The sequence below is a fragment of the Stigmatopora nigra genome, chromosome 18, assembly GCF_051989575.1.
Source record: "Stigmatopora nigra isolate UIUO_SnigA chromosome 18, RoL_Snig_1.1, whole genome shotgun sequence".
Classification (NCBI taxonomy): domain Eukaryota; kingdom Metazoa; phylum Chordata; class Actinopteri; order Syngnathiformes; family Syngnathidae; genus Stigmatopora; species Stigmatopora nigra.
The window spans coordinates 12042589-12067622 of NC_135525.1; the positions used below are offsets into that span (position 1 = coordinate 12042589).

Below are 25034 nucleotides of genomic sequence, written 5' to 3' on the forward strand. Positions count from 1 at the left end.
TGGAGTTGACGTTAAAGCGGCCGGCCCGGGAACCAATCCGAGTGTGACACCCTTGGGTGGGCCAATCGCTAGCCGCTAGCCAAAGCTTTGTCAATCAGTGGATTGCAGTCCAGGTGCTGCTTGTTTCGGCAGAAGAAAAGCCAGCGCTTCGTCGCACTATACATTGTAGAGAACAATTTTGAGCTAACGTGGCTAACTTTACTCCAAAAAAGAGGGATGGATTGATGGAGGGCTCGGTGGAACGAGTAGTCTTTATTTTCCAACACAATTGTACAGACATTTAAATGCACAAGAATAAGACGACGCATCACATTCGGAGGGCCGGTCAGTGACACCGGAAAGTGGGCGGGCGACCGCCTCCCGGTGGTGAGTGACGCCATTGAAGAAGTTAGCATGCACTTGGTAAGAAAAGACGACAAACGGTGGACAAACGCCGGCATTACCCTGAATCCAACATTCCCCACGTCCCATCCGGCAGCCCGGCGTGGACAAGCGCGCTTTGGCGCCACGCCCGAAGCGCCCGCCGTTCACCTTTAGGCGGGGACGAGCGTGGAAAAAGGGAAGCGCCGATCCCAGGCGACGGACCTGAACAGCCACGCCACACGCTTTCCATCGGGACGGAGGCCCACGTACGCCGCCCCGGGCTCAAAATCCCGGCCCGTGGAAGGAAGGGGGAGCTCCGGTGGACCCATAACACCAAACTCCCACCCACCCAACGACTGCCCACCGACAAGGACGTGACAAACTTTCAGTAAGAAACCAAGGTGAACGCGATGCCTTCCCTCGCCGTCGAAAGGAGAGGAAGGCGGGCCTTTGTTTTGTTTTTTTTTCAGGCGTGGCGGCGGGCCCTGCCCTAATGTGGAGGAAGGGGAAGGGGTGCTGGGGGGGGGGGGGGCAAACGAGCATACGAAACCAAAAAGTCCGGCGAGGAGGAGGACGGGAGCGCGTTGGGGGTGGACTCACAGCCCCTGCTGGGCCAGCGAGGCGCTGACCTGGTCGGCCAGCGTGGACAGCTGCGGGGGGTCGGCCATGTTGAGGCTGCCGGACGACGACACGGCGCTGAGCTCCCCGGTGGGCGAGTCCTCCAGCGAGACGATCTCGGCGCCGTGGTCCGTGCGCGCCTTGGCGCTCTCGCGGAAGCTCAGCTTGTGGCTCTCGATCTGGACACAAGAGGCGGGGGCGGGCGGGCCGGGTGGCCCCCGTCAGCCGTCGTCCATCGATCGAGCAGCGGGCGGGCAATCGTGGCTTCCACGCCGTACGCGACACTGAAGTCGGGGACGACGCGTCGGTATGCTTACCGCCGTTCTTGGCCAAGGCCGGCGAGCGGAGGGGGGGAGCGGCCGTCCGGCGGCCTCCGCTCGCCCTCGGCCGCTCGCTACGCCGGATCGAGTGGGTGGGTGGGTGGGTGGTTGGGACGGGGGATGGAGGTGGCGGTGCCACCAAAATAATAGGCCATGGAGTTAACACAAAGCAAATCATAAGCATGAAAAGGCATAGATGAAAAATAGACATGGCACATTGAAGGGGTGGAGGTGGATATGGGGGGGGGGGGGTGCTTTCCGAATTTCTCATCTTCAAATTCTCTTTATTTTCAGTTTGATGTGCCCAATCAAAAAGGGATGGAACGCCAGTGGCAAAATTGCGCCGCAGACCAGACGTCCAACGCCAGCGGCCTTTAGACGTCCGGCCCAACGTTTCAATTGCCATCCGCGTCCGGGAGCCAACCACTCATTGAAAATGGACGCCAAGACAACTTTATCGTCCACCGTCTCAAATCAAATCTAGCCACTCGGGCCATTCGGACCACGATGGAAAGAGTCTAGCGGTGAAGCGGTGAGTATGTGTGTGTGTGTGTGTGTGTGTGTGCACGTCACCGTGTGTGTACCTTTTTCTGTCCCCCTCCAGGGACGTGGTTGATGTTGCCCAGCGAGCCCACCTTGGACTGAACTTTGAACTCCAACTTCTCGTTTTTAATCTCTATGTTGCCGCCTCCTGGGGACGACAGCACCACCGACCGACCGAGCGGTCCGTCAAACGGCCAACAACGACATTGCGAGCCGCACGAGCTCACCTGGCTTGTGATGGATGTTGGCTTTGGAGCCGCACTTGGACGACACGCTGCTCAGGTCCACCTTTTTGTGGACGATTTGCACCTGAAAATGGGCAAAATCAAGCCCACTTGGTGAGCAGAGTTACGCTAGTCGTCCCGCTTACCCGGCCGCCCCCGTGCGGGTGGCGCTTTACTTTTGGCACGCTGCCAACCCACCTTGCCGCCCCCCGGCGTGTGCTTGAGGTTGTCTTTGGAGCCGCAGCGCGATTGGACGCTGGCCAGGTCCAGCTTCTTGTCCAGGATTTGGACCTGAGGGACAAGGAGGAGGCCGTCTTTGGACAAAGCACGGCGTGGCGCAGCTCGGTACGACATGGCGGGCCATGGCGCGGCATGGCACGGCATGGCACGGCATGGCACGGCATGGCACGGCCGGCGCCAGCGCAGGGGACTCACGTTGCCCCCGCCGGGCATGTGCTTGATGTTGGCCTTGGAGCCGCACTTGGACTGCACGTTGCTGTAGTCCACCTTCTGGTCCAGGATCTGCACCTGCAAAAGAGACGGGGCACGCCAGCGCTGGCCAAAGCTCCTCCCCCTCCCCCGGCCACGCCCACTCACGTTGCCGCCGCCGGGCTGGTGCTTGAGATTTTTGGTGGAGCCCACCTTGGACTTGACCGTCTTGAGGTCGGGGATGGGAGGGGCGGCGGCCAGGACGGCCGGGGCCCGCGTCTTCAGGGAGCCGGGAGACTTGGGGGAACTGCGCACCACCGCCACCTTCTTGACCTTGTGGGCGTCGCCCGCCACCTTGCCGGGGAGCGCCTGGCCCGAAGGCGTGCCGGGGCTGCTCTGCCCGCTGGCGCCGTCTGCCGGGGAAACGGCGAGTAAACGGCGAGTAAACGGCGAGTTAACGGCGGCCTCGGACCGACCCGATCCGATTGGCCCGGATGGCCACCTACCCGGCTGAGTTCCGCCCGAGGCTTTGACGGCGGGAGCTCGCGGGGAGACCTTCCCGTCGCGGGCGCCTTGGCATACCTTCTCGGCGGCGGCGTCGTTGTCCATGGTGGCGGCGTGAGCTGCGGGACAGAGGTGAGCCCGTCAACCATATCTGGGCACGGCGCTAGCCACGCATTTTCCCAGACCGGACCGACCGGACGGAAATGGAGGCCCACCCCTGGCGGGGGGGTGACGACGAGGCTCTTTTAGGAGCGGGGAGGGGGGGACGAACGGACACCGCTGGACTCATCTTACGTTCCCAAAATAGCAGGCCGTCCCCGACCGGCCCCGGCTAGTTTTCCCGCTAGCTTGCCGGACGGACGGCCAAAGTGGGAGGGACCGACGGAGAAGAAAGAGGAGCGAGGAGGGCCCGCCCCCCTCTCTCCTCTCTCCTGCGGGAGTGAGGAAGGGGTGGCTTTGAAGCGCTTTGGCGGTGAGAGCGAGCGGCGTTAGGCTCGACCTCCGACCCCGGCCGCGCGCGTGGCCGCCATCTTGCGCTGTCTCTGGCCTCAATGGCGCTTTTGTCTCCATAAGGGAGAGCGCCTTCCTTCCCCGGGCCTCCTTTGTCTGCCGTCCCGTCGTTCTAGCGGCGACGGAACGGAATTTAGCAGACGGAGACCCCATGCACCCATTGTGCGCCGATCAAATAATGACCGGAGGAGACCATAGTATGGCATCTCGGCCCACCATTTGAGTCCCGTCTAATGGTTGCCTGCTGGCTGGCTGGCTGGCTGGCTGGCTGGCCAACCCTCCTGCTTCAAATGCATTGGACGTCTAGCGCCGTTGCTGTTGCCGGCCGGGGGGTTAGGGCTGGGTGCCTCCATGTTCTGGAATAATGCCGCGCGACTGTGTGCTCGCGCGCCAGCGTGCACGCGCCAGACAAAGGGTCGCGCGCTCGTCGTCGGCGTTGGGAGAACCTGCTCGAAAGATGCGGCGTGCACGCGCCCGCGCCCATCGACGCCCGCTCGCTGCACGTCGGATTCGAGCAAAAGACGGCCGAGCAAAAAAAAAAAAAAAAGTGCATGTCGCGCGTGGGCAGCCGGGCTGCTCATTTTGCAAATACGCGTCGTCGTGGTAGTCGTCGCAGTCTACAAGCAAATCCTGCACCCCCACCCCGGCCTGTCGCGTCATGGCACTGGCCGGGTCGCGCGCACGTGCCAGGCAGCGATGGAATGAGCAGGTCCGCTCGATCTCTTTGGAGGAAAGGGGGGGGGGGGGGGGGGGGGGGGGGGCTCGTAAAAACGTCATTCGCTCGCTCGCTCGCTCGGTCGGTCGGATTAGAATTTGGGTTCGAGGTCGCTCGCGTTCGATTTCCTACCTGCTAAGTGTGCGGCTGGGGTGGCTCTTTCGTTCGCTCGGCAGGCGCGCACGCAAGCACGGACAGCTCCTCCTCGCGGTGCACGCTCCCGCCGCTGGGGGGCGCGCGCCCCCGACTCGACAAGGGTACGCCCACCCCAAGTCAGCTATCCCCCGCCCCCAACACACACACACACACCTTAATGGACGTTTAAAATGTTCGTCCGTTACTTGTTGGCCATCGCGTTGCATCATTTTACTTGTCATTCATTCATTCATTCCTTTTATTTGGGTGACAGGTTGATTTGACCAGACGAGAATGAAGGAATAGCTCCTGGTGATAGCCACCATCCTTTGCAGTGTGTTCCCGCCATGGAGCGTGGCCCAGCCAGCCTGAGGCAAGCAGGCCGCCCTGTCTTCCCTCGCGCCGGTCTTCTGGCCATGGCCCCAACTCATTGGGCGCCATGGACGGCGCTGGACGTCTGTCATCGGCACGCAGGGAGGCGTCCATGGGTCGTCGCTGGCCAAACGCGGCCTCGACCTCGACGCCACGTTGGCTACGGGCCAATGGAGGTGTCTCTGTTGTCTCTTACGTCGCCAGCGCTGCAGTCTCTCTCTCTCTCTCTCTTTCTCTCTCTCTCTCTCTCTCTCTCTCTCTCTCTCTCTCTCTCTCTCTCTCTCTCTCTCTCTCTCTCTCTCTCTCTCTCTCTCTCTTGTCCTCCTGCCGTCCTCGAAGCACCCTCCCTCCTTGGCATTCTGCCTCCCTCCCTCCCTCCCTCCCTCCCTCCTTCTATAGCTACGGTCGTACTCACTCAGCAAAGCAACTGCGGCGGCGAGATGCCGGCCGTCTTCGCCACGTCGGACAAGCAGGCGGCGAGCTTCTGTCTTGTGGTGAGTTAACTCTTGTTCCTCTTGCTTTTGCTGGGTTATTCCGCCATTGGCGCTCAACGTCTGCTAACCCTAACCGCGAAAATGTCCTTAAACATCCCCCCATACCCTCCCCCCCCCAGGTGACATTCAGCCAACTTTTGCTTTGCAGCAAGTGTCCGTGTTGCCGCCTCCCCCATACCTGACTCTGTCATCATGCAGGAAGCTTGAGAAGCCATCCCACCATTGGATTCAGGTGCGTTGGTGCCACCCACGGGGCGCCCACGGGACGAGGCCGGTCGCTCGGCCTCATCAGTCCGGACCTTTCATGAGTTCCTCCTCCTTTGCTCAGGTGCCGACGAGGCGGGCTTAGTCCGAGGGCAAAACGGCCCCCGGACAAAGCATGTCCCGTTGCGGGAACGCGCTCGAGCCGTACGCCGAGGTGGGTCCCGCCCGCGACGGCGGCCGGACACCCGGAGGACGTCCTCGGGACCCGGAGGAGGGCCGGGGCTCCCGTGCGCCGCGGCCACGCTTCCCTCCTCCCCCGCTCTGGCCCAATGGGGCTTCTGGGCCGTGGAGCTCCGAGGGCCCCCCCCGGCGGGAAGAGCCCCTTCTCTCCGTGGTCTCCTTCAGTTACGTGCACAAGTCGTACGTCCGGACTTTAGTCGGCGGGGAAGAATCCCGGCCGGGTGAGCTCACCGCCGAGCGAAGGAGGAGAGAGCGCCTTCCGAGAGCGTCCGATAGCCCCGCGGGATCTCCGCCCGGCTCCGACGGGGCCACGGGAGGCGCCGGAGGGCCGGAGTCGCCAGAGTCGCCGGGGCGGAGCGACGGGAGCAGCTCGGGAATACAGGTTCGGACCACGGGCGCTTCCTCAAACGCCAAAATGCTCCCGGTGGGGAGGGCGACAATGAGCCAGAAGATGTCCAACCCCAGTGGCTTTTCCGCAGAGCGACTGCGCCGCACCCGTCCCGTCGCCGCGCTGCCAGAAGACGGCCCGGGCCAAGTGGGCCTTCCTCTTCGGACCCGAGGACGACCGCGCCTTCCCCGTCGCCCCGAGTAACCCACACGGCGAAGTCCGCATGCGCCCCCAGCCCCAAACAAGATCATATAAAAGTCAAATAATACTGGATCCCTCTCCAATAACGGGCAAAGCGCTAACCCGACGGAAATGACACAGGACTCTTTTAGGCCGTTTTTCCACTGAGCTTTGTCCTTTCTCTTCTGGCTGCAGACGCGGTCTCGACCACGGCACCCCCGAGCGTCGGCCCAGATCGACGCGTGCGGCACGTGGAGGTGGAGGCGTCCGACCGGCACTTTCCCCGAACGGCCGTCGTGGGTCGGACCCTCCGGTACTGGGAGACCGACCTGGACGCCGTGCCGCTGCGCTGTTACCGGGAGACGGACCTGGACCAGCCGCCCGACGACGATTCCGCCTTCGGGAGCCTCTGCCAAGGAGGGGGCCCGGCCCGTCGGCACGGGGAGGAGGAGGAGGAGGGCTTGGAGGAGGAAGCCTCGTCGTCGTGGTCGAGGCCGGGACCCATCGTCAGTCCACGGGAACGACGATTCCCCGCGAGGTAGACGCCAAGCCTTCCCGTCGGAAGCGCCGAGCCTTAACGACGGGCTTTTCCCCGCGCTAGGACGTCGGAGCGCATCTCGGACGCCCTCCGTCCCGCCCGCCCTGCGGAGGACACCTTCGGCTGTCGCGGGACGTCCCGCCACCCCCCCGCACCGTCCGACTCGGTGGAATCGGACGCCACGCGGGCGCCGTCCAGCGAGAGGCTGAGCGGAGGCTCGCCCCCCGAGAGGCGCCGGGTCCCGGTGGCGGGCCGGGCGCCACGCCGCCGTGGCGGGTGAGTGGGAGTGCACGCCGCCTCTTTTCTTCCTTCCATCTGTTAGTGGAGGCGGGGTGTGAGCCATCTCCCTCCCACCTGCGAGCCCGCTAGCGAGCCTTAATGTCGGCCAGGTGCCAGTGACGCCCTGGTTTTTCGTGCACGTGGCCAGTTAGACTTTGCAACTTTTCTGAGCTTTTCTCCGTTTTTGTGCTCGCAGGGTGTGGGCCGAGGACGCGGGCGTCCCGGGCCGGAGTCCCGAGCGGGACAGCGACCACTCTCGCTTTTCTCGCCGCCGCCATTTTCAGTGCAACCCTTCCGTTTTCTCATCAGAGGGTGAGAACATTCGCTACCTACAATTTATGTGTGTGTGTGTGAAAATGGCCCAGAAATGGCTCAGAAATGGCCTGCTATGGGACCCGTCGCCACTAGGGGGCAAGCGAGGAAATTGTAACCCTCAAGTTGTCAGTCGTTTGACGGATGTTTTAAGCTCGCTAGCACTTTGTCGTTGATTGGTCATTTTTCGGCATGTTTTGCTAGTCTTTGAAATGTGTCCATTTCTTCTCCCCCAGATGGCCTTCACACGCTGACGGGCACGCCGGCGTTGCTCAACGCCGATGGCCACCTGCACGGCCCGGTGAGTGTGCACCTTGTCAAATACCTACACAGATGGCCTCTTTTCAACGAGTGTCGCCCGAAAGCCAAGGTCAAATCAATGCTCGCTCGGACGCTGCACCTCGCCAAAGCTCAATTCGACCTACTTTCTTTAGCACCTCCCAGTTGGAACACTAGATGGAGCTAAAACTGCCTCCCCATTTGGCTCTTTTCTTTCCCAGAAATAAACTTGGATAGTGTTAAATGAATGAATAATTGTCGTTGCTCTCACCGTGTTAGCGCCGCCAATGCGGCCATCTCCGTATATTGCCGTCCCGTGGCTTTGGAGCGACGAGCTCGTACTTCAATTGGACACCCGTGCCGTCCAGTGTGGGCCTTCTAAGAATGCCGTGTTGCCGTTTGTCAGAATGTCGGCGACAAGTCGCCGGGGCCAACGTCGGTCCGCCACACGGAAGGAGCGGACGATGGCCGCCGCCGCCGCCGCTTCCCCGAACATCTGCTCAAGGTAGGCGTACGCCACTCTGCCTTTGCCATCTCTCTAGGACTTTTCTCTAGGACTTCTCTAGGACTCTCTTGGACTTTTCTCCGTTGGCTGTGGTCGTTTTTTTATTCCAACCGTACCAAAAATGGAAATGATAACCCCAAACATCGGGAATGAAGAGGACGTGACCCGTTGTTCTGGCACTTGCAAAACCATGTGTACAGGAAGTGCGCAAGGGAGGGGGCCAAACGGACTTCCGATCAAGTCATCGCCCTTAAAGGTCCCCCATGTGGGCGTACGCGAGTGTCCCCGGAGCGGTCGCCACGGCGACGCGGCAGTGTGGTTCTGCGCGGTCGCCGTGGCGACGGGGTCCCTCCATCTGCCCGCCCGCCCGCTCGCCGGTTGGCATCGTTGACACGTCCTGTAATTGGGGAAATGAAGACGGCCCAGTTGTGGCTTTTGCCGACAAGCTGGGCTTCCACCTGCCTTCCTTTCACCACATTTCAACCCCAATTATTTCCAATAATCCCCTAAAAAGAGCCCTCCCCAAATCGACAGCAAGTGAAGCCAAATCAACAGGAAGTGTAGTAAGGAGGTGACCCAAAATTGGGGGTGCCAGCGGAGGTGGGATTCCTCTAAACTGGGAGGAGTTTGAGCCCTGGAAAAAGGAAGTAAAAGCAAAGCATCCCCAGGGAAGCCGTAACGAGCAAAGCGTCCCCGCCATTGGCAGAAAAGGCCTTGTGTTTGATTTTTTTCCCCCACCCACCCAAAACAAGGCCTTTTTTTGGCTCGTTTGCCAACATCTTTCTTTCCGCGCAGTCCTCCACGGCGGCATTTTCTCCGTCCGGCGTCACGGAGGAAGCGGCCGTGGAAGGTTTGCACCTTTTTCTCCCACCCGGCGCCACCACGGAACAGAACGTAAGGGAAAGAGGACGGGAGGTACGGGGGCGGTGAGAAGGAGAGGCGCTCGGCAGCCGCCGACATTGGGCAGCCTCCCGGTCGCCGTGGCAACACGGAAGGGGGGCGAGTCGGAAAAGAGAGAGGAAAAAAAAAAAGAAGAAGAAGAAGCAGCCAGAGAACGAAACGAGGCTCCGGCGCCGTCGCTCGCTCGCCGTCTTTTCTATCCTCCGCACGGTGACGAAAGCCGCGGCGCTCGGAATCCCCGTCCTCCGAGAACGCCCTCCCTCCCGGCAGAAGCCGGGCGTCCCGGACCGGCACCCCCCCCCCCCTTCCCCAAATTTCCCCCCCCCCCCCCCCCGACAACCCTCACCCTCTGGGGCGCACGCTCTCGGCGGCCGGCCATGATCGGCGTCAACAGCCTGCACTCGGCGGGACGCCTGCGCTCGCGCTCGCTGTGCACGGTCCGCTACGGGCGAGACTTCCGCGTGATGGACCCCTTCCGCTACCCCAGGACGCCGCGCTCTCGCTCCCTGAAGCCGCTGGTCTTTCCGGACCTGCTGGGGAAAGCTCAGGACGGCCAGAACCACCCGCAGGCCCGCAAAAGGAGGAAGGTACGCCCCCCCACCCCCGGCCGGGCGCTTGGCTTCCGTCGGGCGCGGGATCCACCCACGCGTCTCCCTCTTTGGGGAAATGTGGAGGAAGAAGAAAAAAAGTGGTTGTGGAGACAGACGTGTGTCCGGGGAAAAAGTAAGTGAGTGGGAGCCATTTGTGTTTGACGGCGCCCTTTGTTTTTGTGTCTCTGCAGGCGCTCTACAACTCCATCAAGAATCAGAGGCTCCAGTGGACGCTGTAAGTCAAACGCACGCGTTCCCTCCCGCTGGAGGAAATGTCGGCGGTGGCGGCGGCGGCGGTGGCGGCATCGTACGGCTTTGGTCCCACCGTTCCGCAAAAGGAACTTCCAAATTCCCCTCGGGTGGCTGGCTTGGTCCGATTGGCCCAAAAACAGAGGCTCCCTCCCCACGGTGGCAATACGGCCGGCTTCCTTTGGGCCCTGGTGTCGAGCGTTGCGCTCACTGCATTTGGCGGGAGGCTGGCGTTGTCCCGCTGACACATTTTTTGCACCTTGGCGTCGGCGCGGGACTTGATTTCTTCCAGTCGGCTAGCGCCGCGGCTCGCTTTGCCGCGGTCGCAATCTGGCCCGGTAGAAACCACGGCTCTCTTTGGCCCGGCTCAGCAAAATCAATCTGTGGAGCCGGCGGGCTCTGTTGCCGTGGCGACCGCTCTCCGGCGTGGCGCCGGCCCGGCCCGCATCCTCCCACTAGCTCTCCCGGAATAGCCGGCGGAACAAAATACTCGGTCTCCGTGGCGACGGCACTCCGTGACGTCACGTGACTACCCGAGGGGGCGTGTCGGGCGTCGTCGTGGAAACGCGTCCTCCCGACCCCTGTTGCCGGGCGACGGCCCGCGCGCCGACGGGCCGAGACGCTGGTCCTCCTCCCGAGATCCATGCCGTTTAAACCGGGAGGGCGAGACCGTCGAATCCATGCCGTAGACCCGTTTGGTTTTCGTTTTGTTTTTCCCTGCACCTTTTGTGAGAAGGCCCCTCGCGCGTCCAACGGTCCGTGGCTACACCCCCCCCAATCCCCCCCCCCCCCGGCCGCCGTCGCCGGCTATCCGAGTCTGCTCTCTCCGCAGGGACGAAGAGGAGCTGAGGAAGTCCTTCTCGGAATTGGGGGACAGCCCGTCCGAGTCCTCCGGCGTGGCCGGGGCGGGCGGCGGCGAGGACGGAGCGGCGGCGGCGGCGGCGGATCGGCCGGCTCCCCGCGGAACGGCGCTCTACAAGAACGGCTTCCTGGTGCGCAAAGTGCACGCCGACCGCGACGGAAAAAGAAGTACGTGAGCACGCTTTCCCGGCGATCCCTCCTCCAAAGCGTCCAAGGCGGCCAAGGGGTCCAAGGCGGCGTCCGGCTTGGAACGTGTCTTTGGTTCCCTTCGATTGGAGAGCGGACGGCGACAACAAAGACTTTGTGTCTGTCCGGCAGCGCCCAGAGGCAAGCGGGGCTGGAAGAGCTTCTACGCCATCTTGAAGGGCCTCATCCTCTACCTGCAAAAGGCGAGTCCCTCCCGCCGTAGCACCCAGCTAATCTAAGCTAACCGGAAAGGCGCGTGGCGTGGCTGACGGCCAACGCGCAGGGCGAGCACCGCGGCGACAAGCCGCTGACGGACGAGGACCTGAAGAACGCCGTGTCCATCCATCACTCGTTGGCCACCCAAGCGTGCGACTACAGCAAACGCGCCAACGTCTTCTACTTGCGCACCGCCGACTGGAGGCTCTTCCTCTTCCAGGCGCCGTGAGTACCCGCCCACGTGGTCACCCGCGCTCGGAAGTTCCCGTGGTCCCGTGGTCACGTAACGGTCTCATCTCCGCCACAGCACGGCCGAGCAGATGCACTCGTGGATCGCTCGCATCAACACGGTGGCGGCGACGCTGTCGGCGCCGCCCCTGCCGCCGCCGTCGGCATCGGCGGGGGCGTCCGTCTCCCGCCGCAAGTCGGGAGGGCCGGCGCCGTCGGGAGGACCGGCGCTGTCGGGCGACGTCAGCAAACTCTCTCAGGTGGGCGACCGGACTGACCAAGCGCGTGGCGTCGGCCGCGCTGACCCGCTTGCTCGCCGGCCGTCCGGCCGACCGCAGGAGGAGCAGGCCCGCTCGCACGAGGCCCGTTTGCGAGCCGTGGCGTCGGAACTGGCCCAATTGGATTCCCGACCTCCGGACGGCAAAGTCAAGGAGCGACCGGCCAGGGACCAGCACCTGCGCTTTGAGGTACGCACCCCCGTGGAAAGGCCCGGCCGACGGCTCGGCACACCGTCGGATATTTCTGCGCCACCGATAAAACGCTTTGGAATTTTTTGTAGAAGACGCGCTACGAGACGTACGTGGCCCTGCTGCGGGCCAAGGCGGAAGGCCACGGCGAGGACCCTCGGGAGGAGCGGAGCGCGTCCAGCGGGGCGCGCTGCCGTCCCGACCCGCAGGAAGACCGAGGCGGGGCCACCAAAGTGGGCCAGGACGTCCAGAGACACAGCTACAGACAAGCCGTGAAGAAGTGAGGGTTTTTAGTACTTGTCTTTGGCCAGGGGGGGCAGAGTTTGGTTGCACCTCCATCGGTGGTGTCCACCTTTCCTGAAATCAAAAGGCGTTGCGCCACTCTGGCATTTTTCACTGGTCCGCGGGCCCCGTCGGTATTGCGGCTGGGGCCAAGGCCGGGCGGGGAGGCCCCCCCTGTGCCAGGGCTACCCAAAAAGCATGACCTCATTAAGTTTTTAACCAATGAAAGGCTTTGAAATAGGGCCGGGCAGCCAATGGAGCGCTTGGAATCACGTGGCCGTTTTCCAGCTGTTCTGCATTCAATCCATTTGTAGTATTGCCACATTCAGTAGGTCGTTCAACGATTGACCTAACAAACTCCTTTATTAAGCTTGATAAATAAGGAAACTTTGATATAATCATCTACATTGTAGCGCTTTAGCCTTCCATAACAATATTCTTTTGAACCTGGATCAAAATAAAATGTCACTTTCCAAACGTGATGTCCAGTCGACCGTTTTTTTTAAATAAAACAAAACACAGGTAAGCAGCCAATGAGCAAAGTGCATCAAATCAAGGCACCCCTGATTCTCCAAGCTTATATTTCTATGACTTGTAGACTTTTGGCCCAAAAAAAAAATCGAACAAGGAACCACAATAGTGTGTTTTATTTGCTAATTATTATTCAATAGATTGTTTACACTTTCTGAGCGCGTAGTCGACGATGACACTTTGCAGTGGGAAGAGCATGAACCGGAAGAAGATTTTCATATTTAAAAAACAAAAACAAAAAACAAAAAACAAATCCATTCCGCCTATCATCGCGAGAGTCGCAAAGGTGATGAAGCCAATCCGGGCTAACTGTAGGCGGGTTTCCGGTGGCGGGGTTTCCCGTCGATGTTGTTTTGGTCGCAATTGGAAGAATGTCCGATAGGTACGAGGCCAATTGTAAAGTGTTGCCTAATGTTCGTGGGCTCTTGAAGGCTCCTCGGCGTTGGATTTGTTTGACGTGACGGACGCGACGCGACGCCAAAAAGTCCTGCGCTGACGGCTAAAGAGTGCTTGCTGTCGGACTGTGTGGACGTCCGAGATACCACAACAAGAAAGACGCCCGTCTTCATGTAGGAAGAGACACTACGACGTGAGTTTTCTTCTCTGGGCCAGCGGCATTTTCTCCCTGCGACAAGCGCAGGCAGCTTGTGTTGTCGCTAGCGAGAGCAAAGAGAGCCAGCCTGCCAGCCAGCTAATGCTAACATCAACAACTCGCGCTCCAGGAGGTAGACGTAGCCACCGGCGGAGCAAAGACAGCCAGCGAGCTAGCTGACTCGTTTGCCGGTGGCTCCATCTACCTCCTGGGGCGCGAGTTGCTGATGTTAGTATTTACTAGCGCATAGCCGTCCGCGTCATGGCGGCTCTTCCCTCTTTTCGTTCAATTCGGCGCGTGGCGCGTGTTTATTAAGCGGGCGTTTTGTGGTTAAGAGTGACGCGAGACGTTGAAGTGGCTTATGCTTTTGCGTCGCCAGGGTGTAGTCGCCCCTGCTCCTGTGCCGACGGACCGTCTGCCTCTGTGCTTGGGCACGATGGACAAGCCTCCCTTCAGACACAGCAACCATAAGTGCGGCGACTGGGAGCTGAAGGAGCGCCTGGGAATGGGGGGCTTTGCCCACGTTTACCTCTACCAGCACCAGGTGAGTGGACGGGGCATTCGCTCTCGGGGAGTGCTAAGGAGTGTATGTATCGTGCTACCGCACGATACATACACTCGCCCCGAGATATCCCCCGACTACGTCCTTTGGGTGGCCACGCGACGCGGCTCTAAATGACGGGACGTGTGGTGTCGTCACGCAGGTGAGCGGTGACAAGCTGGCGGTGAAGATGTGCCGACTGGAGCTGACGCCCAGGAACAAGGACCGCTGGAGTCGCGAGATCCAGATCATGAAGAAGTCGGTTTGGCGCCCGCCCGTCCGTTGAAAGCCAACGTGTCAAAAACGGGCCGCCGCTTGCCCACGCTCAGGTTGAACCACATCAACGTGGTGACGGCGCGAGACGTCCCCGAAGAAATCAACTTGATCGCCCTGAACGATCTGCCGCTGCTGGCCATGGAGTTCTGCTCGCACGGCGACCTCCGCAAGGTACGGCCGCCTCCGTCGTCGGCCCGCTCGCTCTCCGCCCGTCACGTGGGCGTGTCCACCCTCTCAGGTTCTGAGCCGGCCGGAGAACTGCTGCGGCCTGAAGGAGAGCGACGTCCTGGCCCTGCTCAACGACGTGGGTGCGTAGGCCTCGCGCCGCCTTCCCAAATCAAAGAGCTCTTTAAAAGCCAAGCTTACCGGCGGCGCCAACCTTCCTCAGGTTCTGGCATCCGGTACCTGCACCAAAACAAGATCATCCACCGCGACCTGAAGCCCGAGAACATTGTGCTGCAGGAAGTCAACGGCAAGGTGACGCGCCGTGCCAGTTTTTTTTAATAAAAAAAAGGGGCTTTTTGTTCAACGGAACCCTCCTCTCTGGCTCCAGCTGGTGCACAAGATCATTGACCTGGGCTACGCCAAAGACTTGGACCAGGGCAGCCTGTGCACCTCCTTCGTGGGCACGCTGCAGTACCTGGTGAGACGACTGAGACGGCGGCGTTTTTGAGCGTGGCGGCGGGTCACCCGGCGCTTTGCCCGCAGGCGCCCGAGCTGTTTGAGAACAAAGCGTACACGGTCAGCGTGGACTACTGGAGCTTCGGGACCATGATCTTCGAATGCAGCTGCGGCTTCAGGCCCTTCCTGCACAACCTGCAGCCGGTGCAGTGGTGCGTGAGGACGTCGTCGGCGTCGTCGGGTCGGGGTCAGCCGGCTAAGACGGGTGCCTGTCTAACCCAGGGCCAGCAAGGTACGAAACAAGGGGCCCAAGGACATCATGGCGGTGGAGGAAGCCAACGGAGAAGTGCGCTTCTCCACTCATCTGCCGTACCCCAACAACCTGAGCAGGTGAGGGCGGGCGAGCCATTCCCCGGGAAACCTTTCTGTCCTCCCCCTTACCCCCGTAGGACTCTGCTGGAGCCCATGGAGGCGCTGTTGCAGTTGATGCTGAAGTGGGACCCGGTCCACAGGGGGGGTGGCGGCGTCCAGGCCGACGGCAAGAACCCGCTCTGCTTCGACCTCCTGGACCAGATCCTCGCCATGAAGGTCAGGACTTGTAACGGGACTGGAGCTGGGGAAGGAGTGGCGACGCCGGCCCCAATGCCGCCGGCCCCAATGCCGCCGGCCCCGATGCCGCCGGCCCCAATGCCGCCGACCCCAATGCCACCGACCCCCATGCAGGTGGTGCACGTCCTCAACATGACCACGGCCCAGGTGCACTCCTTCCGTCTGGCGCCCGACGAGTCGCTGCACGGCCTGCAGAAACGCGTGGAGGCGGACAGCGGGATCCACGTGGCCCACCAGGAGCTGCTGCAGGAGACGGGCGTGTCCCTGGACCCCCGCAAGCCGGCGGCGCAGTGCGTCCTGGACGGCGTGGTACGTCCCGTGGACGGGCCGGCCGACCCAAGCGCCCGGCGCCCCCTGATTTTGTCCTTCCCGCCGCAGCGAGGCTGGGACGCTTACATGGTGTACCTGTTCGACAAGGGTGCCGGCGAGTACGCGGGGCCGTTGAGCGCCAGGCGGCTGCCCGACAAGGTCAAGGCTATCGGTGAGCTGGACGGCCGGCAGGCCCGCGCTCGCCCGCCCGCGTTTGCCCGCGCTCGCTCGCCCGCCCGCGCTCGCCCTCGGCTGGGGTTCCAACTGGCCGTTTGTCCCGCTTTCAGTCCAGGAGGCCCAGGCGCCGCTGCCGCTGGGCGTCCTGAAGAAGGTCTGGGCCGAGGCGCTCAGCTACATCTGCGGCCTGAAAGACGACTACGGCCGCTTGTTCCAAGGCCAGCGCGCTGCCATGTGAGTGTGGCCCGCCGGCCCCGGCCTTTTTTTTTGCCCCTAACCCTAAGCCAAAGCCCCGCCCCTCCAGGTTGAGTCTCCTGCGATACAACACCAACCTGACGCGCTGTAAGAACAGCATGTTCGGCTTCTCCCAGCAGCTGAAGGCCAAGCTGGACTTTTTCCGTAGCAGCATCCAGTACGACCTGGAAAAGTACAGTGACCAGATGCACTACGGCATCTGTGAGGCTCGCCCGGCCGCCGTCCTCGCCTCCGCCCGCCTCCGCCCGCCTCCGCCCGCCCGTCTCTCCAACTCTCCCCTTTTTGTCGTTTCTCGGGCAGCGTCGGAGAAGATGCTGAAGGCCTGGCAGGAGAACGAGGAGCGAGCCGCCGCCTTTGCCCAGGTCGAGAGAAAAAACCTTCCGTATCTTTTGTTTTTCTTTGTTTTTTTTTTTTGCCTCCCCGTAGCGATAACCAACCCATAGCGTTTTTTAAGTGGGTGGGGTTAAACCCCCAACCCACATCCTCACCTGACTGCTATCCTAGCTCGGTCAGACACCGCTAATTAGCTTAGATAGCGTTGACGCTAGAGTTATGTCGAGGGGCTAGCTGTCGGCGAGGCGCCGATGTCGTTGGCAAAAAATAAAAAAAAAAGGCTGACGCCGGACCCCGGCGCCGTCCGACAGGTGGCGGAGGTGAGCCACCTGGACGACCAGATCATGGCTCTGCACACGGAGATCGTGGAGCTGCAGCGGAGTCCCTACGCGCGGCGACGAGGAGACAAGATGGAACAGCTGTGAGCCATGGCGTCCGTCCGTCGGTCTGTCCGTCGGTCCGTCCGTCCCGGCCCAAGTCGAACGGACATTTGATTTGTTTTCAGGGAGGAGCGAGCCACAGAGCTCTACAAGCAGCTGAAGATCAAATGTAAAGGTCAGAAGCGCTCTCTCGCCCCGCGGCGGCGGCGGCAGAGGCGATGACGTCGCCGCGATTTTGTCAACGGCAGTGCCGGAGGCGGAGCTGAGCGCCGACAGTTCGGAGATGGTGAAGGCCATCATCCAGACGGTGAAAAACCAGGACAGGGTGCTGAAAGATCTCTACGCGCACCTCAGGTAAGGACGACGACGACAACGCCACCGCGGTGACTGGGCGCCACTCTAAGCGTGCGGTGGCGGTTGGCCTCCCCCAGTAAGATCCTGAACAGCAAACAGAAAATCATCGACCTGTTCCCGCGGATCGAGAAGACCTTGGAGAGCATCAAAGAGGCCGACAACACCGTCATGCAGATGCAGATCAAGCGCCAGCGGGAGTTCTGGCACCTCCTCAAGATTGCTTGCGTAAGTCCTCGTCGCCGCCGCCGAGGAGAGACGGTGGAACGCCACCGAACTTGACCCCCACCCTCCCGCCAGGCGCAGAACTCTGCGCGAGACTCGGTCTCGGCGACCTCTTGCGAGTCCACGGACCTCCCCCCGGCGTCCCAGTGGGGCGGGGCGGCGACACTGGCGGCGCCGAAGGCGGCCCCGGCGCCTCATCCGCTCACCTCGCTGCCCGGTCCCGACGATAGGTACTCACTTTCATCTTTTAGTTTAGCGGTGACCATTTGGCCTTTCCGATGTATTGTTTTCGTAGATAGGACGGCGGTCGGAAGCAGCTTCCTTTTGATTTTGACTGTTTTTTTTTGGAGGGATTGAAAGGTCTGCGCAGACCTAGTTCAAAGCCCATGGGAAGTTTCGCTCTGTGTGTGTGAACGCCATTGGGTGTATGTGCAGGGACGCCGCCCCCCGCCTCCTGCAGGAGACCCACAAGTACCTGGATCACCTGAACAGCCTCATGCGGGAAGCGGCCGACGAGCAGGCCAAAAGCATGGTGGTGAGTGGACGCCCGCCCGACCGACCGCCATCGCCGATTGGCCGCCTCCCACCAAATTTTGCCCCCCCCCCCCCTCGGCTCCAAGGATCAAGACTGGAGTTGGACCAAGTACGAGACGTTCGGCGGCAAATTGAAGAAGTGAGGGGACGCCCTTCCGACCCCGAGAGGCGGCGGTCAATTTCTCTCCCGCCGAGTCCGCCGCTCGTCAGCGGGAGGGTCGGCAGAGATGACCTCCCTCCTTCCCTCCCTCCGACGGATGGGCTGCCCGCTGGCGATCCCCTCAACTTTGGTTTTGGCGCGAGCGGGCAGACGTCCGTCCGACGGGCCCGTGACGTCGTCGTGGCCCAATCCCGGGGCTTTCGCCAGGAGGAAGAAGAGGCAAAATAGCGGTGAGAAGTCCCACAGACAGACTTGGGCGGGCCGCGTGGCCGGCCCCCAAAATGAAAGCCAGCGGTGAGACTCGCAGACAAATCCTTTTAATCCAACAAATGGCTGCTTTTTGGAGATGGAATAAACGGACAAAGAAATGGATGGCGTGTGCCAGTGTGTTCTTCCTCGCTCTACGTGGCCGCCCTCTGGCTCCTCTCCACCGCCATCTTCTCCAGACGCTCGGCGTAGAAGCCGTTGAAGTCCAGCCTGCGGGAGGGCGGAGCCTTTAGAAGGCGGCGCAGACGGTGGCGGCGGCGGCCCAGACGGTGGCGCGTCCCCCCCCCCACCTGTAGATGATGCTGATCATGCTGTGCTCGCAGTTGTTGGTGCTGAAGATGCTGAGTTTGTCCAGGAGGTCCAGCAGCAGGACGCTGAAGTTGTTGTCAAAGTTGACGATAGACGCGTCCAAGCCGGCGTCCGAGACGGGAGCGGCGGCGTCCTCCTCCGGCCTGAGGCTCTGAGCAAAACGCTAGGGGGCGCGGGTCAGTCGGACGGACGGCGACGGCGACCCGTTTCCCTAATCCCACGTTGGCTGGCCTCACCTGCATGCGACCCGTAAACATGATGCACAGCGACATGAGCTTGGAGAAGATGCGCAGCAGCTCCGGGTTGGTCAGCATGCAGTCTTTCAGGCAGTTGTCCAGGAAGCCCGTGTGGTGCCACAGCAGGTCGTCGATGTTGGACGCCTGAGATGGAGAGACGGGCGGACGGACGGAAGCCAGGAGTCAACCGCTGATTCCGGCCGGTTCCAGCGTGGGCCGGCTCTCGCCTCACCGTTTTCAGATTGTTCTCCATCAGGTGCCAGGTGGGTTCGATGACCTCGAACATCATGTAGTACTGGATGTTCTGCACAAAGTTCAACATGCGCTGGCGCAGCGCAAACGCCGCCGCGAACCTGCCCCAGACGAGAGCGTGGGTTAGGGTTGGCGAGAGAGAGAGAGAGAGAGAGAGCGGGCCAGGCACGGTCACTCACCATTTGGCGGCGTGCGAGCGGTGGCGGTCGGCGCGCTTGTTGCTGATCCACACGTTGCACAGCAGCCGCTCCACGTGCTTGCAGTAGAACATGTGGCGGAACAACATCTGGTACCTGGTCAGGGCCTTCCTGCTGATGATGAGCGACAGGGGCCACTTGACCACGTAGTCGAAGGAGAAGGCCTCCAGGCCGCTGAGGGCGCCGTCGCCCGCCTCGCCCTGCCCCACGCTCTTCTCCTGCTTGGTCTCGATGGCCAGCACCCGAAGGAGCTGGGTGATCACGTCGTTGGGCATCAGGTCGATCTGCCGTGGGCCGGAGCCAGGTGAGGTCGGGTGAGCTCGGGTGAGCTCGGCCGAGGCCGGCCGGGTAAGATGGGACGTCACCGGGCCCACCTTGAGGTCGTCCTTGTAAGGGTCGGTGTTGGCCGTGCTCATGCGCAGCGCCAGCTCCAGCAACGCCTCCAGCCGCGGCGGGACGATGTCGTCCACGGGCTTCCTCAGCTCCTCGTCCGTCAGGTCCATAAAGTGCACAAAGAAGTCACCTTTGTCCAGCAGGAAGTAGTGCTTGATGGACCTGGCCGGGGGTGGAGGGGGAGATCCCCTCATCAGATTGAGTCGGCCGGCCGCCCCCCCCCCCCCCCCCCCCCCCCCCCCCCCCCCCCCCGTCTGCGAGCGAGCGAAGGCCCACCTGAGCCGTGCCACCAACTCTTTCTCGTCCAGCAGGAAGCGCAGGAGCACCTTGCTGGCGTAGTTGAAGGCCTTCTCGATGTGCTCCACGTAGGCCCGCTCCTTCAGCGTGTACACCACCTCCTTGGCGTCGGGACACGTCACGTCGCGCCCGCACTCGCGCACCACGTTCAGGTACTTCCCTGTCGGGGCCCGGCGGTGAGACGAGCGCGGGCAATCCAAGTGCCACGTGGCCACGTGGCCGCCACCACCTCACCGGTGTTGAGGATCTTTTCGGCCATCTTCTGCAGGAAGGAGGGGATTCGGTGCTGTACGATGGTGTACCTCTGGTCCCAGTACTTGTCGTTGTAGTCCTCCTGGATGTTCTCCTTCTGCAGCTCGTGCTCCTCCACCATGAACTCGCTGCGCACCCAAATGGCGCGGGTCAACGGGTAGGCCGATAATATTGCTTTGTTTTTGTTTTGTCGTCCCCCCCCCTCCCCCAAAATTGGCAGGCTTTCTCTCTTGTGTAGAAACTGGTTTCAAGTATCCGCCTGCGGGAAAATCTCCGACCTCCAAAAAAACCCACGGAACGAACACTCAAGTTTTGTCTCACCTGTAGGGATCGCGGATGATGCCCCGGTAGATCCACTTTTCCAGGATCTCAAAGTAGGGCACGCTGGCGGCCTTGGTCAGGTACAGACACACCTCTTGCGCCTGGGCGTCGCCCGTGAAGTTGAAGGTGCGGTCGTGAAGGAGGCTGAGCGTGGCCCCGCCCATGCACTCGCCCTTGTCCACCGACGACGCTGCGGACGGATAGAGGAAGGTGCCGTCGGAACGGCCGTGGACCTCCCCTCTCTACGGACCGGCGGCGACGCTACCGATGGAGGCCAGGATGTCCATGGTCCTCATGGTGGGCTGCAGGTAGAACCAGAGCTTCTGCAGGGACAGCAGCCCCCGGCGGTGCACGTGCTCCAGTTGGGCCACCAGGATCAGGTACTCCTTGAGCAGGGTCCGCATGGCCGCCGTCAGCGCTTGGTTCACCTGCCCGTACTCGAAGGACGACTTCTCCTCCACGAAGCTGCGTGGCCCAAAAAAAAAAAAACGGGCTCCCGAGATGAGCGTGGTGGCAAACGCCGCGAGGGAGACGCGCTCTCTCTCTCTCCACCCACCGCGTGACGGCCGAGTAGTAGGACGCCACGGGCAGGATGCGCTGCACCAGCTCCTTGACCGAGGCGTCCAGCGCGGCGTCCACCACGAAGGAGCGGTTCTGCCGGCCCAGCACGGGCTGAGAGATGACCTCGCGCCCGTCCACGCCCACCAGAACAAAGAGCAGGTCCTCCAGCACCAGGTGCTCCTGCGCCGCCGCCGTCAAGGCGCCTGTGGGAAAGCCGGCTTCAAAAGGGGGCGGCCCGGCTTCCGCGCCGAGCCCGACGGCGCTCACCCCGCTGCCGACTCGCCGGCCGGGGCGGGGGGGCCGGGCGCAAAGTCCCCCAGGAGGGCGGGTCGCTCGTAGGCCCAGCCGGGAAAGACGGGGAGGAGCTGAGCCGGGTTCTTCTTGGTGTGTTTGTCTCGCAGCATCTTGCGCGTCACCTCCGACGACTGAAGAGAAGGCGGCGGTGGCGGCGGCATTCGGGTGAGGGTGATAGGGCGACGGAGACACCCACCAGAGGGGCGTTGGACACGGCCGTGGCGTTGCCAATCTTCTTCCGCAGCTCGTCCAGCTCCCGCATGGACATGACCGAAGCGCCGGTGGTCGCCGCGCACGGCGCCGGCGCGGGCGCTCCGGCCTCGCAACGATCTTTGGCGTTTTGCCGCAGACGCTGCAGAGTCTGCGCGGCGGAGGTAAAGTTGGAGCGTCAAGAACCCTAGCCCCGCCACCCAGCCCCCCGCCGCCTTACTTGAGGGTCCTCGCACAGGCAGGACAGCAGATAGACCAGCGGGTCCAGGTGGCGGACATTCCTGGATTTGATCTCCTCGTACTTCCTGAGGAAGTCTTCTGGCGTCTTGGAGAACTCTGCGAGCTTGACCTTGGCGCCGTGGGCGGAGACGTTGGTGGTGACGTAAGGCGCGCGGTGCTTCTGCAGAAGGTCGATGTAGCCTTCCGCTCCGTCGCCCCCCCGCACGTCCAACAGGCTGAGCAGCTCGTTGACGTCGTGGTGGATGCGAAACTCGCTCATGTTGCCGCTGCCGAGCCGGACGGCTCAAAGACACCGAGGGCGTGTCTAACGCGCCTTAGTCGCCGCTTTTACACTCGTAGTGGTTTACGTACCGCGAGGGACTTCCGGCGTCGTCACCTACGGTGCAATGTGGGGGAAGTGCAAAACAATCACATCCAGGAGAAGCTCCACATCTTGCCGGCTTCTCATCACTCGGAAGTGGCGCCGTGGTCCCGCCTTTTTTCTTGGAAAGAGCGCGAGACCGCCCCCGGCCGGAGCCCGAGCTCGCAACAATCAATAACAAGGTCTTTTTTGGTCGTTTGCTCAATGTTTTGACATGACATTTCATTCATTTAACGCTATGATCTGATGCAACGTAAACTAACGTCAGCTTTGTTTTGATTCTGTCCAGGCGAGCTTCTTCTGTTTTGGTGCTCGCCTGTTCCACAGTGCCCTCACGCGGACGGGAAGCCAAAGTTCACGTGGCAGCCGAGCCGAGCAGGGAGCGTCGCCTTCAAACGTCAAACGTCGCGGTGGGTCGAGACGAGCAGCCGACGTCATTGTCCCCGCGCTCTCCCCCGACGACGACAGCGACGGTGTGGCCTGGCGCTCGCGGTTCGGCCGTCCCCGAGGTTCGCTGAGCCGGTCAGCCAAATTGCCAGTTAGCCGCTTAGCCGTTAGCCAGCGGCGACGTCATGACCGAGCCGCAGGTGCTTGAAGCGGCGGCGGCCGAGCAGGGGGAGCCGCCGCAGCAGCAGCAGCAGCAGCAGCCCCGCGGGCCGCCCAAGGGCAAGCCGACCCCCCCGCGCTGGGTGCGTCTCAACGTGGGCGGCACCTACTTCGTCACCACCAGGCAGACCCTGTGCAAGGAGCCCAAGTCGTTCCTCTTCCGACTGTGCCAGGACCACCCGGACCTGGACTCGGACAAAGTGAGCCCTCCCTCCGCCTGTGGGTGGGCGGCCTGGGGTTTTTCTCGGTGGTCCACGGCCCCCGGGAACGTGCCCTAAATGGCCGAGCCGAGTCCCGGTTCCCACCAGAGTTTGTTTCTCCGACTTGATTATGAGGGCAACGTAGGCACGTGGCGATGCGTGGTGGATACTTGACACCCCGCTCCGTTCCCGCCCGGACTCCCTCGACTTACGTTGTCTCCTTGTGTGGCATTCAGGACGCCACCGGGGCCTTCCTGATCGACCGTGACCCCGCCTACTTTGGCCCCGTCCTCAACTATCTGCGTCACGGAAAGCTCATCGTGGACAAGAACCTGGCCGAGGAAGGTGAGAGGCGGCGGCGGCGACAGACCGGCGAGACCGGCGCTCGACCTGCGCCCGATCGGCGCTCGACCTGCGCCCGATCGGCGCCCGACCGGCGCCCGACCCACCTTTCGCTTCCCCTTCCTTTTTTCAGGCGTTCTGGAAGAGGCCGAGTTCTACAACATCGCCTCCCTAGTGCGGCTGGCGAAGGAGCGCATCCGGGACAACGAGAATCGCACCTCGCAGGTGGGCCCCCTGTCCGTGGCACCCCCCCGGCCGCCCGCCCGCCCGCCCGTCGTAACGGCTCCCCGCTCTGCGCCGCAGGGTCCCGTCAAACACGTCTACCGCGTGCTGCAGTGCCAGGAGGAGGAACTGACGCAGATGGTCTCCACCATGTCGGACGGCTGGAAGTTCGAACAGGTGAGCCAGCTCGTCCAGTGGACGAGCTGGCGCGACTAAACCACCTTTTTTTTTGTTTTTGTTTTTTATCCCTCTTGACCGGCAGCTGATCAGCATCGGCTCCTCCTACAATTACGGCAACGAGGACCAGGCCGAGTTTCTGTGCGTGGTGTCGCGGGAACTCAACAACGCCGCCAACGGCGTCGTCACCGAGTCCAGCCAGAAGGCCAAGGTGGGTGAGAGGACCCGCCCCACGCGTACCTAGGCCCCTCCCAGATTGGCGCTCTTCCTAGAAAACGTCAGCCCGGCCGGCGACTGACCTGCCTTTTGAGGTGCCACAATTTGGCCACTCAGTCAGCCCTTTTCCTTCTTCAGATCCTGCAGGAGCGAGGCTCGCGCATGTGACAGCGTCGCGCTGAGGTGGGCCCCGCGCGCCACTCCAGGAACGGACGGGCCGCTCCGCCGTCCCGTCCGGAGGCAGAAATCTCCCCGGGCCGGGGCGTCGGTGGTTGGACGCTCCGCCGCCGCAAATGAACCGGGACGTCTGGGCGGCGTCTAGCGGGTCCCGGCCGGTGGGACGGGAGCTCGCTGGCTGGTATTCCGCTCTTGGGGGGGCGACTTGTGGGCCGGAACCGCCGGACGCCCACTTTGGTGGACAATTGTGACGGCATGGGCCATATTTGGTGAGCGATGCGTGTACTGAGTTGACGCCTGCCTTTGCAAGACCTCCACGGTGACGGTGGGCTCCCGTGGCGTGGGCCGAGACCAAAGGGGAGGAAACCGGAGTCCATGGCGGTGAGAGATGAGCTCGGAAATGAATTTGCCGCAGCGCATTTTGGCTGATTGCCTTGAAAATGGGAGTGCGCTACTCCAATGGGCTCCGTTGTATTTGATTTGAGGGCGTTTTGTGTTGCGTGGCAGTTGATTTTGGACAGACTCTCCGTCGTTCTTCTGTTTTGGGACATTTTTGGCACGCCTTCCTTTCATCGATGTTGCCCTTTGTAAATGATAAGAATGGAATTTTCAAAAATGGAGCAAGATGTCGAAAATGATTTTAAGGGCTTATTATTCATCAAATACGAAAGCAAGCCCATAGTACTGGATATTGGGCGGTCCGCTTCGTCGGAGAAATAAATATTCCCGTTTTCCCATCTCGCCCTACTATACTTGAAAGGATAATAATTGCTAATATGCTTCAGGTTGGTTTTTTGCCATTGTGTACCTCGTATGTTCATCAATCACCTTATAAAAATGGAAGTCTGGTATGACTTTAATGTCCACCATCATTAATTG

General features: G+C 61.8%; 5 protein-coding genes across 12 annotated transcripts; 3 read left to right on the forward strand and 2 right to left on the reverse strand.

The window, feature by feature from the left end:
• Positions 1-233: 233 nt before the first annotated feature.
• On the reverse strand, positions 234-4468 carry LOC144211898 (microtubule-associated protein tau-like). Its single transcript, XM_077739444.1, has 8 exons — positions 4359-4468; positions 3004-3120; positions 2666-2910; positions 2504-2596; positions 2267-2359; positions 2072-2153; positions 1886-1992; positions 234-1160 (listed from the first exon to the last, which is right to left on the reverse strand). The coding sequence occupies exons 2-8, from the start codon at positions 3104-3106 to the stop codon at positions 960-962; spliced, it is 924 nt and encodes a 307-aa protein (XP_077595570.1). The 5' UTR covers positions 3107-3120; positions 4359-4468; the 3' UTR covers positions 234-959.
• Positions 3913-12608, forward strand: LOC144211895 (uncharacterized). Of its 6 annotated transcripts, none has more exons than XM_077739428.1 (17): positions 3914-4220; positions 4636-5227; positions 5347-5459; positions 5556-6053; positions 6151-6259; positions 6435-6777; positions 6841-7053; positions 7253-7368; positions 7605-7669; positions 8054-8152; positions 9834-9877; positions 10724-10920; positions 11071-11141; positions 11222-11379; positions 11462-11642; positions 11721-11849; positions 11942-12608. In XM_077739428.1, the coding sequence occupies exons 4-17, from the start codon at positions 5607-5609 to the stop codon at positions 12131-12133; spliced, it is 2364 nt and encodes a 787-aa protein (XP_077595554.1). In that variant the 5' UTR covers positions 3914-4220; positions 4636-5227; positions 5347-5459; positions 5556-5606; the 3' UTR covers positions 12134-12608. The 6 variants fall into 6 exon arrangements, with proteins under 6 accessions (XP_077595559.1, XP_077595554.1, XP_077595558.1 ...); XM_077739432.1 differs by having other exon boundaries at positions 5376-5459; XM_077739431.1 differs by having other exon boundaries at positions 4697-5227.
• A 346-nt stretch (positions 12609-12954) lies between these two features.
• On the forward strand, positions 12955-18397 carry LOC144211781 (inhibitor of nuclear factor kappa-B kinase subunit alpha-like). 3 transcript variants are annotated; one of them, XM_077739235.1, is made up of 22 exons: positions 12958-13251; positions 13634-13798; positions 13959-14053; positions 14125-14242; positions 14310-14379; positions 14460-14548; positions 14625-14714; positions 14780-14904; positions 14975-15082; positions 15142-15280; positions 15416-15610; positions 15680-15782; positions 15898-16021; positions 16092-16243; positions 16343-16404; positions 16687-16796; positions 16881-16930; positions 17004-17109; positions 17187-17334; positions 17407-17561; positions 17767-17866; positions 17952-18397. In XM_077739235.1, exons 2-22 carry the CDS (start codon positions 13691-13693, stop codon positions 18006-18008), a joined length of 2304 nt encoding a protein of 767 aa, XP_077595361.1. In that variant the 5' UTR covers positions 12958-13251; positions 13634-13690; the 3' UTR covers positions 18009-18397. The 3 variants fall into 3 exon arrangements, with proteins under 3 accessions (XP_077595359.1, XP_077595362.1, XP_077595361.1); XM_077739233.1 differs by having other exon boundaries at positions 12955-13251; positions 15142-15610; XM_077739236.1 differs by lacking the exon at positions 17952-18397 and having other exon boundaries at positions 12955-13251; positions 15142-15610; positions 17682-17814.
• Positions 18321-22918, reverse strand: tubgcp2 (tubulin gamma complex component 2). The gene is made up of 14 exons (XM_077739232.1): positions 21835-22918; positions 21601-21765; positions 21378-21535; positions 21106-21312; positions 20815-21014; positions 20550-20739; positions 20211-20356; positions 19956-20136; positions 19661-19841; positions 19269-19570; positions 19070-19190; positions 18838-18981; positions 18583-18764; positions 18321-18502 (listed from the first exon to the last, which is right to left on the reverse strand). Exons 1-14 carry the CDS (start codon positions 22111-22113, stop codon positions 18427-18429), a joined length of 2532 nt encoding a protein of 843 aa, XP_077595358.1. The 5' UTR covers positions 22114-22918; the 3' UTR covers positions 18321-18426.
• On the forward strand, positions 21604-25009 carry LOC144211793 (BTB/POZ domain-containing protein KCTD2-like). Its single transcript, XM_077739254.1, has 7 exons — positions 21604-22397; positions 22505-23021; positions 23258-23366; positions 23497-23588; positions 23667-23762; positions 23848-23973; positions 24117-25009. Exons 2-7 carry the CDS (start codon positions 22788-22790, stop codon positions 24144-24146), a joined length of 687 nt encoding a protein of 228 aa, XP_077595380.1. The 5' UTR covers positions 21604-22397; positions 22505-22787; the 3' UTR covers positions 24147-25009.
• Positions 25010-25034: the final 25 nt, after the last annotated feature.